General features: G+C 46.0%; 2 protein-coding genes across 3 annotated transcripts; one reads left to right on the forward strand and one right to left on the reverse strand.

The window, feature by feature from the left end:
* Positions 1–365: 365 nt before the first annotated feature.
* LOC118208547 (myosin regulatory light polypeptide 9) lies at positions 366–8033 on the reverse strand. The gene is made up of 4 exons (XM_035383327.1): positions 7896–8033; positions 3583–3785; positions 2844–3005; positions 366–1944 (listed from the first exon to the last, which is right to left on the reverse strand). The coding sequence occupies exons 2-4, from the start codon at positions 3764–3766 to the stop codon at positions 1769–1771; spliced, it is 522 nt and encodes a 173-aa protein (XP_035239218.1). The 5' UTR covers positions 3767–3785; positions 7896–8033; the 3' UTR covers positions 366–1768.
* Positions 8034–10678: 2645 nt separating this feature from the next.
* Positions 10679–14462, forward strand: LOC118207581 (E3 ubiquitin/ISG15 ligase TRIM25-like). 2 transcript variants are annotated; one of them, XM_035381320.1, is made up of 2 exons: positions 10679–13096; positions 13130–14462. In XM_035381320.1, the coding sequence occupies exon 1, from the start codon at positions 11207–11209 to the stop codon at positions 12983–12985; it is 1779 nt and encodes a 592-aa protein (XP_035237211.1). In that variant the 5' UTR covers positions 10679–11206; the 3' UTR covers positions 12986–13096; positions 13130–14462. The 2 variants fall into 2 exon arrangements, with proteins under 2 accessions (XP_035237211.1, XP_035237212.1); XM_035381321.1 differs by having other exon boundaries at positions 10679–12787; positions 12827–14462.
* Positions 14463–15183: the final 721 nt, after the last annotated feature.

A 15183-nucleotide genomic window follows, 5' to 3' on the forward strand; every position in this document is an offset into this window, starting at 1 on the left:
TTTTGTGAGGTCCTTTAGCATGGGAAGGTGAGTGGGGAGTCTGTTTGGTGGCAGAGATTAGAATCCACCTTGAGACCACCTCCCCCCCTCCCCCTAGTAATTTTCAAATAGCCAGGTCTCAAGGCAACCACCCAGAACCAAGCAAACACAATCATTTTTACTGCAGCAAAGAAAAATGATGGCAGCGGTTTGTTTGTGTAAATTACATGGCGAGCGACAGTATGAACTCAGTGCGCTTCCAAGCCATTCATTTAGCAGGTGCTGATCACAGCTAAAATCAGGGAGGCATCAATTCTGCCTGGCAGGTAGAGGTAGAGGATAACCTGTCTGTAGTCATTAAAACAATGTAAAAAGGAAAGATACCATTTAACTTTATATGAATTGGGTTTTTATTATACAGAATGCAAAGGTTGACAACGTTGATAAAATGCAGAGTGAAAAGTGTTCCATGCTGAGCATTTGGAATGAGGCAGGTCCACTGTAAACATTCATATTCTGTCGTCTGGAATCGGCGGGTCCAAATAATGTCCCGGGTCAAAATTAGCCAACAAACAGCACTGGAACTACTACTTGACCTGGGAGAAATTTCACACTAAGACGTCATGGGGGATGGTAAAAAAAAAAAAACGAAACAATTTTAATGGTCCCCATTATAATATTTTTCAGCTATTTTAATTATTCTGCAAAGTCTACCAAACATGTTGATAAGGTTTTTTAAGGGAAAAATATTGCAGTACATGTTTAAAAAGTGAAGTTCAACCAAGTTCATATTTTACCAGAACTAGGTACAAACGGATTTCTAAGATGTGGTACCTTTAACGAATTAAAACACGTTGCATTTCATGCCAAATACTTTCACTCTATGACCCTAGTGGATCCTGGTGATTCAATCTTCATTTGAGATTGATGAAACGTCATGCAAACACAGAACATACACCATGTTGATTAACATATTCAATTTAACCCAGATAGCCTGCATAATATGAGGAGTACAAAAGTCGCGAACTACAGATGAAAATATTACTTCATTTAAAAAATTTGTTGAAGTTGGTAATAGCCATCTTCAAAATCACAGTGATTCCTTTTTACTGTTTACTAGAGTCAGTCTAAAATTTTCTGGCTGCATTTCCAGAATATTTTTACACACTCAGGACAGAATTTCTTCCATTAAAAATGTAGTGACTTCATAATTTTCTGAAAATGACTTGATGATAAACTTGCTAGCTGCATCTATGAAGTGAAACTAACCATGTTTTTTAAATACAAATGCTTAGGAGATACTCCCAGCCTCTTCATTCTTTGTCTCCTTGTGATAAATACGGCCGTTGCTAGTGACCTCCATTCTCTTAAAGAACAGAACCATTTTGTTTGGACCTAATACTGACCTGGCGAGTGTTGGTAAGTGATGGAGTCCGATGTGTCAGCTTTTGCTAGTTGAGGAAACATTCTGTCTTTTGAGTTTTTGGGTCCAATATGCATCTCTCTCTCTTAACTTTGCTCATACCGTAGAGCTAGCATAGCTTAGGTTTGTAAGCCTAAAGGTTCTTCAGTGTTTAGACAGTGCGGCCGTTTCATCACACTTTAATCACTGTCTAACGTGCTCAGGAATGGCTATAGAAGGGTAGAGATCCAGGCATAGTTAATGAGCTGAGTCTCCGCCTGCTGTTCTTTTGCAGTGGTCACCATTATGTGCTGTTATGTTAACATTTTGGGGTGGGAGGGGTGGTGGTGGTGGTGGTGGTGGTGGGGGGGAAGAGGAGGGGGTCCTCTACATGTCGTCCTTGTCTTTGGCACCATGTTTGAGGATGCGGGTGAACTCGGCGTAGTTGAAGTTTCCCTTCTTGTCGATGGGCGCCTCCCGGAAGAGCTCGTCCACGTCCTCGTCGGTGAATCGGTCGCCCATGGTGGTCAGAAGCTCTCGTAGGTGGTCCTCATGGATGAAGCCTGGGGGCGGAGCACACCAGCACACCTTTTACTCATCCACAGGAGCACTCGGGAACCTTCTCCTAACCTCTTTTAATATCCTTTAACATTTTATGGAATCATGGGATTCAGATGGTAATAATGTTTTCTGGAGCAAGCTGGAAAGGTTTGGTTTGGTTAGGATGATCAAAAGGACTTCTACATTATGTGTCTGATTTTTGAGTAGAATGTTTTTTTTCATGTCACATTGCCCTCTGGATAAACTTTTGAAGTTCTATCTACTGGCATAAATATATTAACTGAACAGAAATACTTTTGAATTTTAAAATGTAAAAAGTAGAAATGTGTAAGCTGTCTTTAACAAAATCCATCAGCACGGTCTGGTCAGGAGAATACAGGTTCACATCTGAAGTGGGGGGGCACAGCTGTTGTGCCCCCTTAATGTTCTCCCCCCACAATTCACTGTTTCAGCAAGAATCCTTCCTTTAAAAAAGAATACATGAAATATAAGTATTGAAGGGGCAGTTCAACCAAAAATTAAATAAAGCCATATTTCTTCCTACACAGAACGCCATCCAGATAGCTTTGCTGAAATTTGACGAGTTTTCTAGATATCCACTGTAGTTCACCCTAATACAACGGACCTCAACATTGTATTGCAATGTTTGTGGCACTCAAAGTGCCAAAAATGTACATTCGAAAACTCAACAGCAACATCTCTTGTCCTTGTCGAGGTCTATTGTATCAGGCTCAACTGCAGCATATATTTAGAAAGCTTGTCAGATTTGAGCTGGATGGATAGATAGCACTCAGCGAAGTGGAAGCATAGCTTGATTTTCATTTTTAACAACCAAAACATTGGTTGTTAAAATATATATATATGTAAAATCTATGACACTAATCTAAGTCCCTTCCCATACCAGTTCCCTCCTCGTCGAAGCAGGCGAAGGCGTTGCGGATGACATCCTCGGGGTCAGTGCCGTTGAGCCTCTCTCCGAACATGGTGAGGAACATGGTGAAGTTTATGGGGCCCGGAGCTTCATTCATCATCCCCTCCAGGTACTCGTCCGACGGGTTCTTACCTGGGGAGGGACAGCAGAGATCATCACAATCACTGTTGCGGTGAAAGGCCCTGGTTGATTTGCCTACGGTCCTGCTCCTCTAGTGACAAGACCTTGATTCGCCAAGCGATCATAGGTCACAGTGGAAACTACACAACCCCTGCATTCCTTCCTATAGGCCACGTTGGAAGATCCAGGGTCTATGCTGTGTTCACAGGCATGGGATGCCAGTTCTTCAGTTATTGTCAAAGTATGGAGTCAGATATCCTATGTCTCTACTGAAAAAGTAGTGGCAAAAATCATACATGTGAAAAGTGTGTGTGTGTGTGTGTGTATTTGTAAAGTATACTGTATATTATGTGTGTACATTTGTACTGAGTTTCCAGAAGACCTTTTCCTTTTAATAGCTGAACTTGATTTCACTTATACTATTCCTAAAAGTATGAAATAATGATATCTTATTTATTCTTACATTTCTGATAGGTTGCTAAGCAGGGAGGTTTCATATTTTAGCTTCCTGTCAGGTCTGTTTCAGCTGAGAACCTTGTCACCACCACCAGCCACTGCCCACCCCCCACCCCCCTTCCCCCCTCCTCACCCAGAGAGGCCAGCATGTCATGGAGATCCTCTTTGTCAATGAAGCCATCGCGATTCTGGTCGATCATGTTGAAGGCCTCCTTGAACTCCTGGATCTGCGATTGGTCGAACATGGCGAAGACATTGGAAGTGGCCCTCTGAGGCCTCTTCTTGGTGGTCTTCCCCTTTGCCCGTTTGCTGGACATGGTGGTGGCTGGATGGAGTCTGGGGGGGGGGGGGGGGGGGGGGGGCAGATCTGAACGGTTAGGGACAGTGCTGTAGAGAGGGGCGCCTGAGATGTGGACTCAGAATTTGATCGCTCAAATTGTCCTTCTAAACCAGGGACTACAATAAACAGCTCAACAGAAGCAAAAGGGCTTATTCCAACACTAACAGTCGTACACCTGCTTGTTAACACAAGTAGCCCGCTCCTCCAAACAGTAAAGCATGTGGCTGCAACTCCATATATATGAAGCTTGCACATTTGGTGAAGATATTTGGTTGTTTAGACCAAACATTACAATGGGCAAGACACATACTCTAAGCTAATTTGACCGTGGTATGATTGTTGGTGCCAGATGTGGTGATTCCAGTTCCCAGAAATGGCTGCTCTCCTGAGATTTTCAGGCACTACGGTCTATAGAGCAGGGGAGGACAATTCTGGTCCCAGAGGGCCGGTGTGTGAGTAGGTTTTTGTTTCCACCAATTACCTTGGCTAGATGAGCCAATTAGCTGTATACTCCAACAATGGTTTGCTTGTAGATAAGATCACAGTAAAACTTTTCATATAGGGACACAAGAACAGTCATTCATGTGCTTATCAAGAAATGTTGCTAAAATCTCAGAAGGCATACATGTCAGGGCTAATTTAGTAATTAAGGCCAGAATTTGGAATGAATACTAGAAACAGATATAGCCCTTGTTGCCCACCTCTGCCCTAGAGAAGTGGTTCCCAAACTCAGTCCGGGGGCATCTGTATATGCTGGTTTTTGTTCCAACCACAATTGCAATCCCAGACATTTAACAAGCTAAGTCAAGTCTTCTCAATTAGAAAATAATAAAGTTCCATTGTTTATAGTGCTTATTGTGCTACATTGCAAATAAAGTAAAAAAAAATTTTACGGAAGACTGAGGTGAATTAATAGGCTCCTAATTGGTGAAAGTGTGGACACCTGACCATTAAAACTAACCATCTGGAACAGTGGTAACCAACCCTGTTCCTGGAGATCTACCACCCCGTAGGTTTTCACTCTTAATGGTACCGTAAGAAAGCATACCCCATTCAACAGCTAGAATTCTTGTTGAGCTGCTAATTAGTAGAATCAAGTGTGCCAAATTAGGGTTTAAATGAAAACCCACAGGATACCTGAAACAGAGTTTTTTTTTACCACTGATCTGGAAAAATTCAAAGACAAAGCAAATGATGACAAGCCAAACCAGCATTGTAAGTTAAACATGTGTCCAGAAATCTAATTAAGAGTCCATTGATTAACCTCAGTCTTTCATTTGATCAAAACAACTTTACCTCAAATGTAATTAATTTGCAATACAGCACAACAAGCACAAAAAACACCCAACGTGCAACAGTCCTGTGAGTGAAAACATCTTGTTAATGAGAGAAATCAGAGGAGAATGGACAGACTTATTTAAGCTAACAGAGAGGCCAGCTATTATCTATACCAGCTTATTCTTGGCCAGGGCCGCGATGCTGGAACCTATCCCAGCGTGCATTGGGCAAGAGGCAGGAATACAGGTTGGCAACCGATCGTAAGAGTACACACTATTCACTTAAATACTCATACACTATATGACCAAAAGTATCTGGTTACCCCTTGGTCTGGGGCTGTTTTTCATGCTTTGGGCCAGGCCTCTTGGTTCCAGTGAAGGCAAATCTTAATGCTACAACATACATGACATTCTAGATGATTATGTGCTTCCCCAACAGTTTGGGGAAGGCCCTTTCCTGTTTCAGCATAACAATGCCCCCAGGAACACAGCAAGGTTCATATAGAAATGGTTTTGTTGAGAACAGTGGGGAAGAACTTGACTGGCCTGCAAAGAGCTCTGAGCTCAACCCCTCAGTGTCTCTGTCAGCTGAAGATAAGCTGTGACTGACGAGGGCAAAGGCCAATGGAGGCTCCCTTTCCCATCTCTGCCCTCCGTCCCCGCCTCATCTGAGCAGCATGCTTGGTGAACACACCGCCACACCATGACATCACCCATGATTCTCCGCCCCCTTTCACTTTCTCTCCTGCATCCCTTGGTGGTGATGCCTGTACACCGTCTGCCGTCATCACAAACCACCCAAGCAGTGTGCTCCCTCCACTGTGGGCAGAAGTGCTGTGTCTGGAACCCGAGACTCATCATGCCTGCCTGGCATTCAATCCAGCCGTGCATCGTTTGTCATTAAAACAGCACAACAGGTGTCTTGCTGTTTCTTTGTGATCAGAACCCTACAATAGTATGCTTAAATTCTGCTGGGAAATGTTTTTTAAGGCAGAGGCAATGCTGACAGAAATAGTTGAATCCGTTGATCTTCTGCCAGTGATCTTGATCTATGTGTAATGGCGAGTCGGTTGCCTGGTGTTTATGGCCGTGCACCAGATTGGTCACTTGTTTTTCTCTCAGGCTGCAGGGATATAAGAGGCAGAGCTGCTGGGTGCTGTTGGCACACTGTCGGCTGTCTGATCCCCGGGATCTGGGTTGGCCCAGCTAGCAAGGGAAGGAACTGGAACGCAAACACCCAGGTCAGCTAACCCACCCTTCCCCCCCAATGAACCGTGACCTCATCCAAAGGATCCACAGTCCTTAACGCTTGGCAAAATGTCACTTCTATTGTTTTTTTTTTTTTATCCCGTGAGATTAAATTCAGGATAGAAGATTATTTCTGTTACATGACCTAATTTTTGCAATCTCAAAGGCTCGGTCCTTGTGCTATCCTGGGAGATACTGAGTAATCTTGTGCCTGGTGGGGTGGATGCATCCCCTGTGGTCCTAGGACAGCCAAAGTACTCAGGATTTTAATTCATACTGTAGGCTGTCTGAAATTGACCACCATTGACGTTTGGGATAAGACAAGATGGTGTCTTAGACGAAAATAACAAATGCTTTACATTAACAAGACTGTGTGTATGTGTCTGTGTGGGTATACATGCACGTGTACATACAGTGCAGTCCGTGAGTCAGGCCTGCCCAAACTCTACCATCCTGTAGGCTTTCATTTCAACCCTAATCTGCCACTCCTGATTCTACTAATTAGCAGCTCGACAAGATCTCTAGCTGGTTAATGAGGTATGCTTTGTTATATAAATAATGGTATATAAATAATCATTTTAATGTGTTTTGTGATTACTCAGCGCCTTTGTCTAATATCACATTTTGTCTAAAGATCTTAAACCGCTCAGTGTGACAAATATGCTATAATAGAGGAAATCAAGAAGGGGAAAATACTTTTTTATGACACTGTACATGCCCATGCCATAACACTACCTCCACCATGTTTCACAGATTTGGGGAGGGGGGGGGGGGTGCTTTGGATCATGAGCAGTTTCTTTCTTTCTCTACAATTTCCTCTTCACTTAATTTTAGTGTCTTAACACATCTACGCCTACATCCCGGAGAGCATTCTTGATCTGTTTGACATTGTTCCTTCACAATTACAAGTATTTTCTGGGGATCCACTACAGTGGTCTTCTGTGTTCTACCAGGTTGCTTGCTATTGTTGAGTTTACCAGTCCATTCCTGCTTCCTAACAATACATCAAACAGTTGCTTTTGACTTGACCAATGTTTGGGATATGTCACTGATCTATGAATTATGATTTTTCCACCCCTGATGGCCTGCTTTACTGGCATTGACACACTTCTTTGGTCCTCATGTTGAGAGCAGCAGCAAAAAACTCCAAATGCAAATTCCACACCAAGAATAAACTGTAGACCTTTTGTTAGCTTTCTTGTGCACGATCCCTCAACTGGTCAAGAAACAGCTGTGCAGCCAGTTGTCCCATTTTGCTCCCCCAACATGGTTCACAGTATGCAATTTAACCTCATACTTAGTTTCATTTTAAATTTAATGAGCTGGAGTACAGAGCCAAAACAACAAAAATTGTGTCGCTGTCCAGATACTTATGGACTGCACTGTATACACACACACACACTTAAGCCCTAATAACAAGTCCCAATGGAAGTTGTATTTCCGTTTTCCCATTGTAATAGGTACCAAATGTCAAACCGATTTTTCTCCAGACCGTGATCATCAATTCATACCGTAGATAGCCAGAACTTCGAAAGCTCAATAAATAACAACGCAACAATAAAAAGAGTTCATCAGACTCACCTTACTGTAGCTTTCGGGAGATTTCTGGACCAGGACCGCCACGCCTTCGTCTCCGTTCGCTTCCAAGACTCGCTGTCATCTGAAAAGTTAGTTTGGAAGAGCCGGAGCTCTGTTTTCCCCGCCCCCGTCTACCTCTCAGCCAATGGGGTGTGAGGCTACTCTAACTGGAGCTGGCCCACCGCTTGGATTTGCCCATAGAAGGGAAAAGTATGTGCGGTCAGGAATGCGCCCTGTTGCCGTCCGAGGATGTGTACTGCTGGGATGCAGCGTTCAGGAGTTTGGTCATAATTCCAGGAACTCCGATAGGGGCTGCCTTATTTAGAGAGAGGGAGAGAGAGACAGCATACAGTATTTCTTGTCTTGTTATGTCCCTTTTGTTGTCAGAAATGTTGATTGTTCATTATATGAGCTTTATTGCATTCGATTACAGTACATTTCAGTGTGTTTAATGTCCCCGTAATCTGAAATATGAGAGAGAGAGCGAGAAAGAGAGAGGCAGCCCGTGTCTCGAAGGCTTTGTTTTTCTTGAAGCCGTTTTACAGTGGAATGTAGCCCATTGTTGAACTGACAGATACCAGGCTGTGTGGTTTGCAGGGTCTCGGACGTAATTAATGCTACAGCGCACCGAGGCCAACATTTCAGACTATTTTCGACTGTAGCCTACTTTATTTTGCTCGAAGATAGGTTAAAAATGACTGCAGACAAAAAAACTTGCTATGTAGTAGACCTACAATTCAGCAGACACATAGCGGTGTTAAGAAAACATTTGCCGCATGCAAACGAGAACGGGTTTACTCTTCGTCTCACCTCAGCAATGCAAAAGCCAGAATATTTTCTCAAACCTTTGAAGCAGATTCAGCGAGAAACATCGATGACATGCTAATTTAAAAAAGCGTGCGGATGGATTTAGGCTATGTGTATGACACTCGATTTAACATTTCTGAGCTGTTTCCTTTACTGATGGGGAATTTTTGAGTCTTCTCATTTCTGCTAAAAGTCAAGTCAAAAGTCTGTCATCACGGTTGCGTTTGTCTGAGGCTGAAATAATTTCACAGATACGCCTAGCAGTCCTTTTCTGACTGTTCATAAGATGACTGTTCTGACCGTTCGTCATTATATTACAACGGATGTTGGGCTTTGCACAGTGCACAACAAATGCTGTCTGGTGGGGTTTTATATTTACCAGCAGTCACGTTTCGAACACAATTGATTCTCTTGAGTTCTGCTGTCATTTTAATGTATTTTTGTATTTTAATTGATGTTTCATTGTTATTTCTGTCTTAAGCATTGCCTTTAAGTTTAGGTAAATCGTTATTTGGAGTGCATGTCGTGCATCACTCATAATATATACTGTAATAACCGCCACACAAGACAAGCATAGGGTTATACCAAACGGTTTTCATATAAGGTGACTTAAGATGGTATTTTCCTTTTAATTAACTTTAATTATGAATGGGAAGCACCAAATATGCAATAGAATGGTATCTTTCTGTATGTTGGTCAGTGGAGAGCAAGTTGGGCTGAATGGCCTGTCCTTGTCACAAGTGTTCTGATCTCAAAAGCATTTAAAGGAGGGTTAGAACTACACAGACTTTAGTCCTTATATTAGGAAGGCTCATGCATTACCTATGTAATGCATTTAATCCATTCTGAGTAAGGATCTGAACCAAAAGTTTATGGTGTTTTTTATTTTTGGAGACGTTTATTTTTGGACTTTCACATCACATGCTGCACCACAGTTTTCCAGATGTTTCTAGAACCTGCCACCCACAGGAAAGGAGTAACTCCTTTTGGCTTGTCTATGTCTCAGAATCATTATATTGAATTTGCATGCTGATGTATGTATCTGCATTGTCATGCTCTTTTAAGCAGCGTAGAGTTTGAGAAAGGCACCAGTGGAACAAATGGCAGGACTGTAGGATAATGATAAATGTGAATATGCATACACTGTGCAAGAGATAGTGACCACACCTCCTGTACATCCAGCCTCTATTCAAATTTTTTGAAATGTACAAATAGACAGACCTGTGCAGGTCATGTGTGCTGAATTTTGTTCCACTACTACCATAAGTGGCATTACAGCACCACTTCAAATGAGCAATTTCCAAATAAATCCAAATAATTATTACAGATGTACCCTCACATCCAATACACACCGATGTTGATATACACAGTGTTTGGATTAGGTTTGCAGGCCATGACAACATACCCCCCAATGTTCTACAGCTCACCCTTGGTGCTTTACCCCTGATATTGCAGCTATTATTATTATTATTATTATTATTATTAGTGATAATTGGTACTTCATTAAATAAATAATGAAAGTAATTAAATAATGGATGATTAAATTGGAATTAAATACATAAACTGGCTTCCTAATATCTGACTGATCTGACTGGCTCTTTATGTAATCCTGCACTTTTCTATGGAAGTCCGAAGAAGAGCCCATTAATGAGTTTCTAGGTGTGATATGTGGGTACTGACATGCTGTGAGAGTACCTAAAATGTCCATTAGATGGCAGTCTGAGTGTAGAATGATATTCACAATGCTAAACAAGTACATTGGGACAGTTTGATGTGAGTGTGGATGACAAACTGATTTATGACATGATTAAACTACTTTATTAGCACAAGGCTAACACATGCTTATTAAAAATGCCTCTTTATTGAGTTAATAATGGCAATTATTATGGATTTCCTAAATCTTAACTGGATTATAATGTTCTGAGTTTGCCCTATTTTCACCTTTTTCCCACTGAGCCAAGATTGTACAACCCATTTAGCAAGGGCAAATAAGTGGGAGAGCTCCTTCTGCTCTATAAAAATACCCAGGATAGCGTAGTAGTGTAAACGTTTCATAACTTTCCCGACAGACAGCGTGCAACTGCTGATGTAGAACAAACCACAAAGCCATTGTTTGAGCACAGCATCCCTGACAATGAACGGGGCAAACAGGATTGTTGGCTCGTGCGATAATGCTTACTGTCAACAGAGCTTGCTGGATCATGTCCTGTTTGTACGCACAATAGCAGAATCCTGCATTGAACTCTAGAGTGTAATGTGTCCACAGTTGACTGAAGTGGCTGTCTTTAATTCACATTAGCCAGGCTCTCCACCTCATGTTGAAGACAGAGTGCCAGCGCTGTTTAAGTGAAATTTATGACCTACGCGGATGGCGGTGGCGTCACCACGATTCGGCAGGTAGAATTTCCTGAACGGTCTTGTTTCATGTAAGCCGTGGGTGTAACGCGGGTTCGAGGGACTGCCCGTACGCGCAAAGTCGCGGTGCGTGTAGGGATCCACCTCCAGGAATGCGGCTCGGCAAGACGTTTCATCCGTCTCTTCCAGTAAGCGCATCGACGCTCCCACTTCCTGCCGGCTCAGTGCGCGGCGCAGAGCCCCGAGGAGAAGCAGCGGTTGCGGTCATGTCTCTCTCCGAACCGCGGGGAACCCTCGCCCGTGAAACCGTCGCCCTGGAAACCCTCGCCCTGGAGCTGAGCTGCCCCGTCTGCCTGCAGCTGTTCTCCGACCCGGTGATGCTGCCCTGCAGGCACAACTACTGCCGCGCGTGCGCGGAGGGCACCGCCCGGGGGGACCCGCCGCACCGCTGCCCCGAGTGCCGCGCGGAGTACGGCGGCGCGGACGCGCTGCGCCCCAACTTCAAGCTCCGCGGCATCATCGAGAGCTACAAGGCCACGGCGGAGACCACGGAGACGGCGGGGGCGGAGGAGACGACGGCGACGGTGAGCGGGGCGGTGCGGTGCGAGCACTGCCTGGGCGACGGCGAGCCCGCCGTCAAAACCTGCCTGAGGTGCGACGTGTCGCTGTGCGCCCAGCACCTGCAGCGCCACCTGCTGAGGGACGCGGCCAAGCGCCACTCGCTGGTGGAGCCGCGGCGCGGCGCGGGGCCGGCGTCGGCCTGCCCGCTGCACCGCGAGGAGCCCGAGTACTTCTGCGGCAGCGACGGCGCCTTCCTCTGCGACGCCTGCCTGGCGCAGGGCGGCCACCGCGACCACGACGTCAAGACCCTGGAGGCGGCGGAGGCGGAGTTCCGGCGGGCGCTGGAGGGCCAGGAGAAGGAGGCGCGGACCCGGCTGCAGATGGCCGAGCTGCTGGCGCAGCGGGGCTCCGGGGACGAGGCCGTCTTCAGGGCCGCCGGCGACAAGCTGGGGGCCAAGGCCCTGGCGCTGCTGGGCGGCATGGCGGACCTGGTGGACGGGTACCGGGCCCGGCTGGTCAAGCTGCTGGACGAGGACCGGCGGCGCCTGGAGGAGGGCTGGCGGGAGAGCCTGCGGCAGTCCGGCGAGCAGCAGCGCCTCCTGCGGGAGGCCCAGCGCGACGCGGCGGCGGTCCTGCGCGAGTCCGACCGGCGCCGCTTCGTCCGCCTCTTCCTGGAGGCGGAGCCTAGCATCAGAGCCGCCACCGCCTCCGGGGGCCCGGCGCCGGCCCCGGCGGCGATGCCGGCCCCGCTGGACGTGAAGAAGCTCTCTGCCGGCGCGCGGACGGACCACTTCCGGGCGGAGGTCGCGCGGCTGCTCCAGGCCCTGGTGGTCCTCCTCTGCCCGCTGGAGCTGACCTTCGACCCCAACACGGCCCACCCCAGCCTGCTCCTCTCCAACGACCTGCGGACGGCCAAGTACAGCGCCGCCAAGCTGCCCCAGCTGGACCACCCCGACAGGTTCCAGACGGCCCCCCAGGTGCTCTGCGCCCAGGGCTTCTCTGGCGGGGAGCACGTCTGGGTGGTGGAGATGGGCCAGTGCATGTGGTCCGTGGGCCTGTCCTACAAGAGCGTCCCCCGCAGGGGCGACCACAGCCGGCTGGGGCACAACCCGGTCTCGTGGCGCGTCCAGTGGAAGAACAGGAAGCTGACGGCGTGCCACGCCTCCTGCAACGTGGCGCTGGCCGAGGCGGTGCCGCCCTCGCGGGTGGAGGTGGCGCTGGACTACGAGGGGGGCACCCTCAGCTTCCACAGCGTCGCGGGGGGCCGGCAGCACCTGCACACCTTCCGGGCCACCTTCAGGGAGACGGTGTACCCCGCTTTCAGCATCCACTCCACCACCCCCCAGTCCTGGATCACCCTGCAGAGCTGAGCCCCCGCCTCCCAGGGGCATGACCCCCCCCTATCCGGGACACCCCACTCAATTCAGGTTTTCGGAACAGGGACTATGGGGTAAGGAGGCTGGGGGGTTGCTTTTTGCCAAGTGCAGTCATCAATGTAGAAAATTGTAGTTCAGGTGCAGTCATCAACGTAGAAAACTGTAGTTCCCAAAAAATGAAAAATTCTCAAGAATAGCAACAAAAAAATAATGATAATAATACATTTCCTTTTCTCAAAAAAGTTTAGTCATGAAATTTACGGTCACAGAGCTCACAGAGAGGGATGAGAACTGTTTTAAAATGTACATATTTGGCCTGATGTTAATGTTATACTAATACTCTCACTGTATATCCCCCTGAGACCAGGCAGAACAACGGTTTAAGGATTTTCATTTTTCCGAGTTTTTTTTTCCATTTTTATTGAATGTCCCTGGTAGTGTAGGTTTCAGCATGGTAGAGTATGTGGTTTTCAAGATTAAGATCAGAGACTCATGTTCCTTACAGGGGACAAAAATGAATTGGCAGGTCTTAGGAAGATCAACACAGTCACTTTTCAAACATGCATAAAAATAACTTATCTATAGCAAAAAATATCTATAGCAAATCGAGGTTTGGGCTTCTGGCCAGCACTGATGTAGCGCTTGAACAGTGAGATCTCTTTGGCCCCTTGACAAAATGCTGAGAAATACTGAGTTCAGACAGGCAGACTGGCCAAATTCCTTATGAGAACGCAATTTTCCTGAAAAGACAGCGCATGGTATGTTACACATCACCATGATTCATTGGAGTTCCTCATATTTATGAATCATATTCCTCTCTGTGGCAGGTGCACATTTTGATACAAGAAGTCTTAAGAGGCTGAGGGGGATGGTCTTCTGACGCAAGGGGGGGTTCTGTGTGTTGGTTCCTTCTTTTTCTGACTTAATCTTCTGTTTATCTGTCCACCAATGCTGGTTAATTCTTATATCCAACCAAAAATGTGCACTAAGAATGGGACATGCAGCTACTCGTGATTTGATAAGCAAAGATGTAATATCAGGTTTGGGGCTAATTAAATAAAGAGCAGAAATTACAGCAGAACTGCAGAAGATGCAGTGATAATGTCAGTGATTATTAACTAATTTAAGCTTCTGTATGAATAGCCGGCATGAATCCCTGGCTTTGCATAACTCTGGAGGTACACTTTTATTGCTTTAAAAGCGCTGGCCAGTATATTCCTCTTTAACCTGTATTCTTGTAAAGGTCAGGCTTGTCTGGACAAGAGCGTCTGCTAAATGCCTGTAATGTAATGTATCGTAACGCTTGTCTTGATAGGTTTAGCAGTGAATCATAGCGTGGATGCTAATATACTTGAGTGATACAGAATGAATGATCTGTTAGGGAATATTAGAGTATAGAGTGGAAAATGGGAGCACCGGGTTTAAGTGTAATGAGCTTTGAAGAACAATAAAGAGTGTGACCTTTTTCACTAAGGCAGCGTTTGTGTTCTGTTTCTTTTTTGTCAGCAACGTTTTACCAACAGAGCTTTCCATGAACCCTGCTATTCGGCAGAACTTTAACTGCCATAAATTCAAAAGTTTACTCATTGATTGTTGGGAAGGATTGGCCATTTGCATCTGCAACTGCAAAGGTGACAGGCTCATGGCAGAGCATGATGGGTAATCTGAGGAAAACGGGCTGCAGATGAGCTGAAAATGGTCAACATTTCGGTGGCATGAGTTCCTGTGCCTCTCTGTACGTACCTGGACGTACCTGTTTATATAAACGTGTGGGGGCTGGTAGTTCGAGTAAATACTGAAAGAGCTGTGGAGTTTGGCCCCGGTCCCAAGCCGTCAGCTGGATCAGTCACATTCCTTGCCACCAACATTTCTTCATTCTGTTATTTCATATTTTCACTTTCATCTTGAGAGGGTGTCCTGTGAACACGAGGGGTAGGGAAATGTTTCTCCGTGCTCCTAAACTCCCATCCCAAAAGGAGCAAGTCTGGGGGTCAGTGCTGGAGCAAATGCCACCATGGATTATTACTCATTTTAAGAATGAGTAATAACAGTGAAGATGAGATGTTGGATGAAGAAAGCTTGTCATACTGGCAGGCCGGCCTGCAGTGCCAGCTTTCTCCTTTGGGGGCATTACACCAGCAGGAGCTCTGTTGGCTGGGAAGTGATGGGTTGGCAGATTGCCGAGATATTGT

Source organism: Anguilla anguilla, chromosome 11 (assembly GCF_013347855.1).
Source record: "Anguilla anguilla isolate fAngAng1 chromosome 11, fAngAng1.pri, whole genome shotgun sequence".
Lineage (NCBI taxonomy): Eukaryota > Metazoa > Chordata > Actinopteri > Anguilliformes > Anguillidae > Anguilla > Anguilla anguilla.

What these genes read in the sequence shown, in the direction of transcription:
- LOC118208547 (XM_035383327.1), bottom strand. Translation starts at nt 3,766, where the DNA reads ATGTCCAGCAAACGGGCAAAGGGGAAGACCACCAAGAAGAGGCCTCAG. An exon ending in TGACATGCTGGCCTCTCTGG is followed by an intron (nt 3,006 to 3,582) that starts GTGAGGAGGGGG and finishes GTCCCTCCCCAG; the next exon opens with GTAAGAACCCGTCGGACGAG. An exon ending in CTTCGACGAGGAGGGAACTG is followed by an intron (nt 1,945 to 2,843) that starts GTATGGGAAGGG and finishes CTCCGCCCCCAG; the next exon opens with GCTTCATCCATGAGGACCAC.
- LOC118207581 (XM_035381320.1), top strand. Translation starts at nt 11,207, where the DNA reads ATGCGGCTCGGCAAGACGTTTCATCCGTCTCTTCCAGTAAGCGCATCG.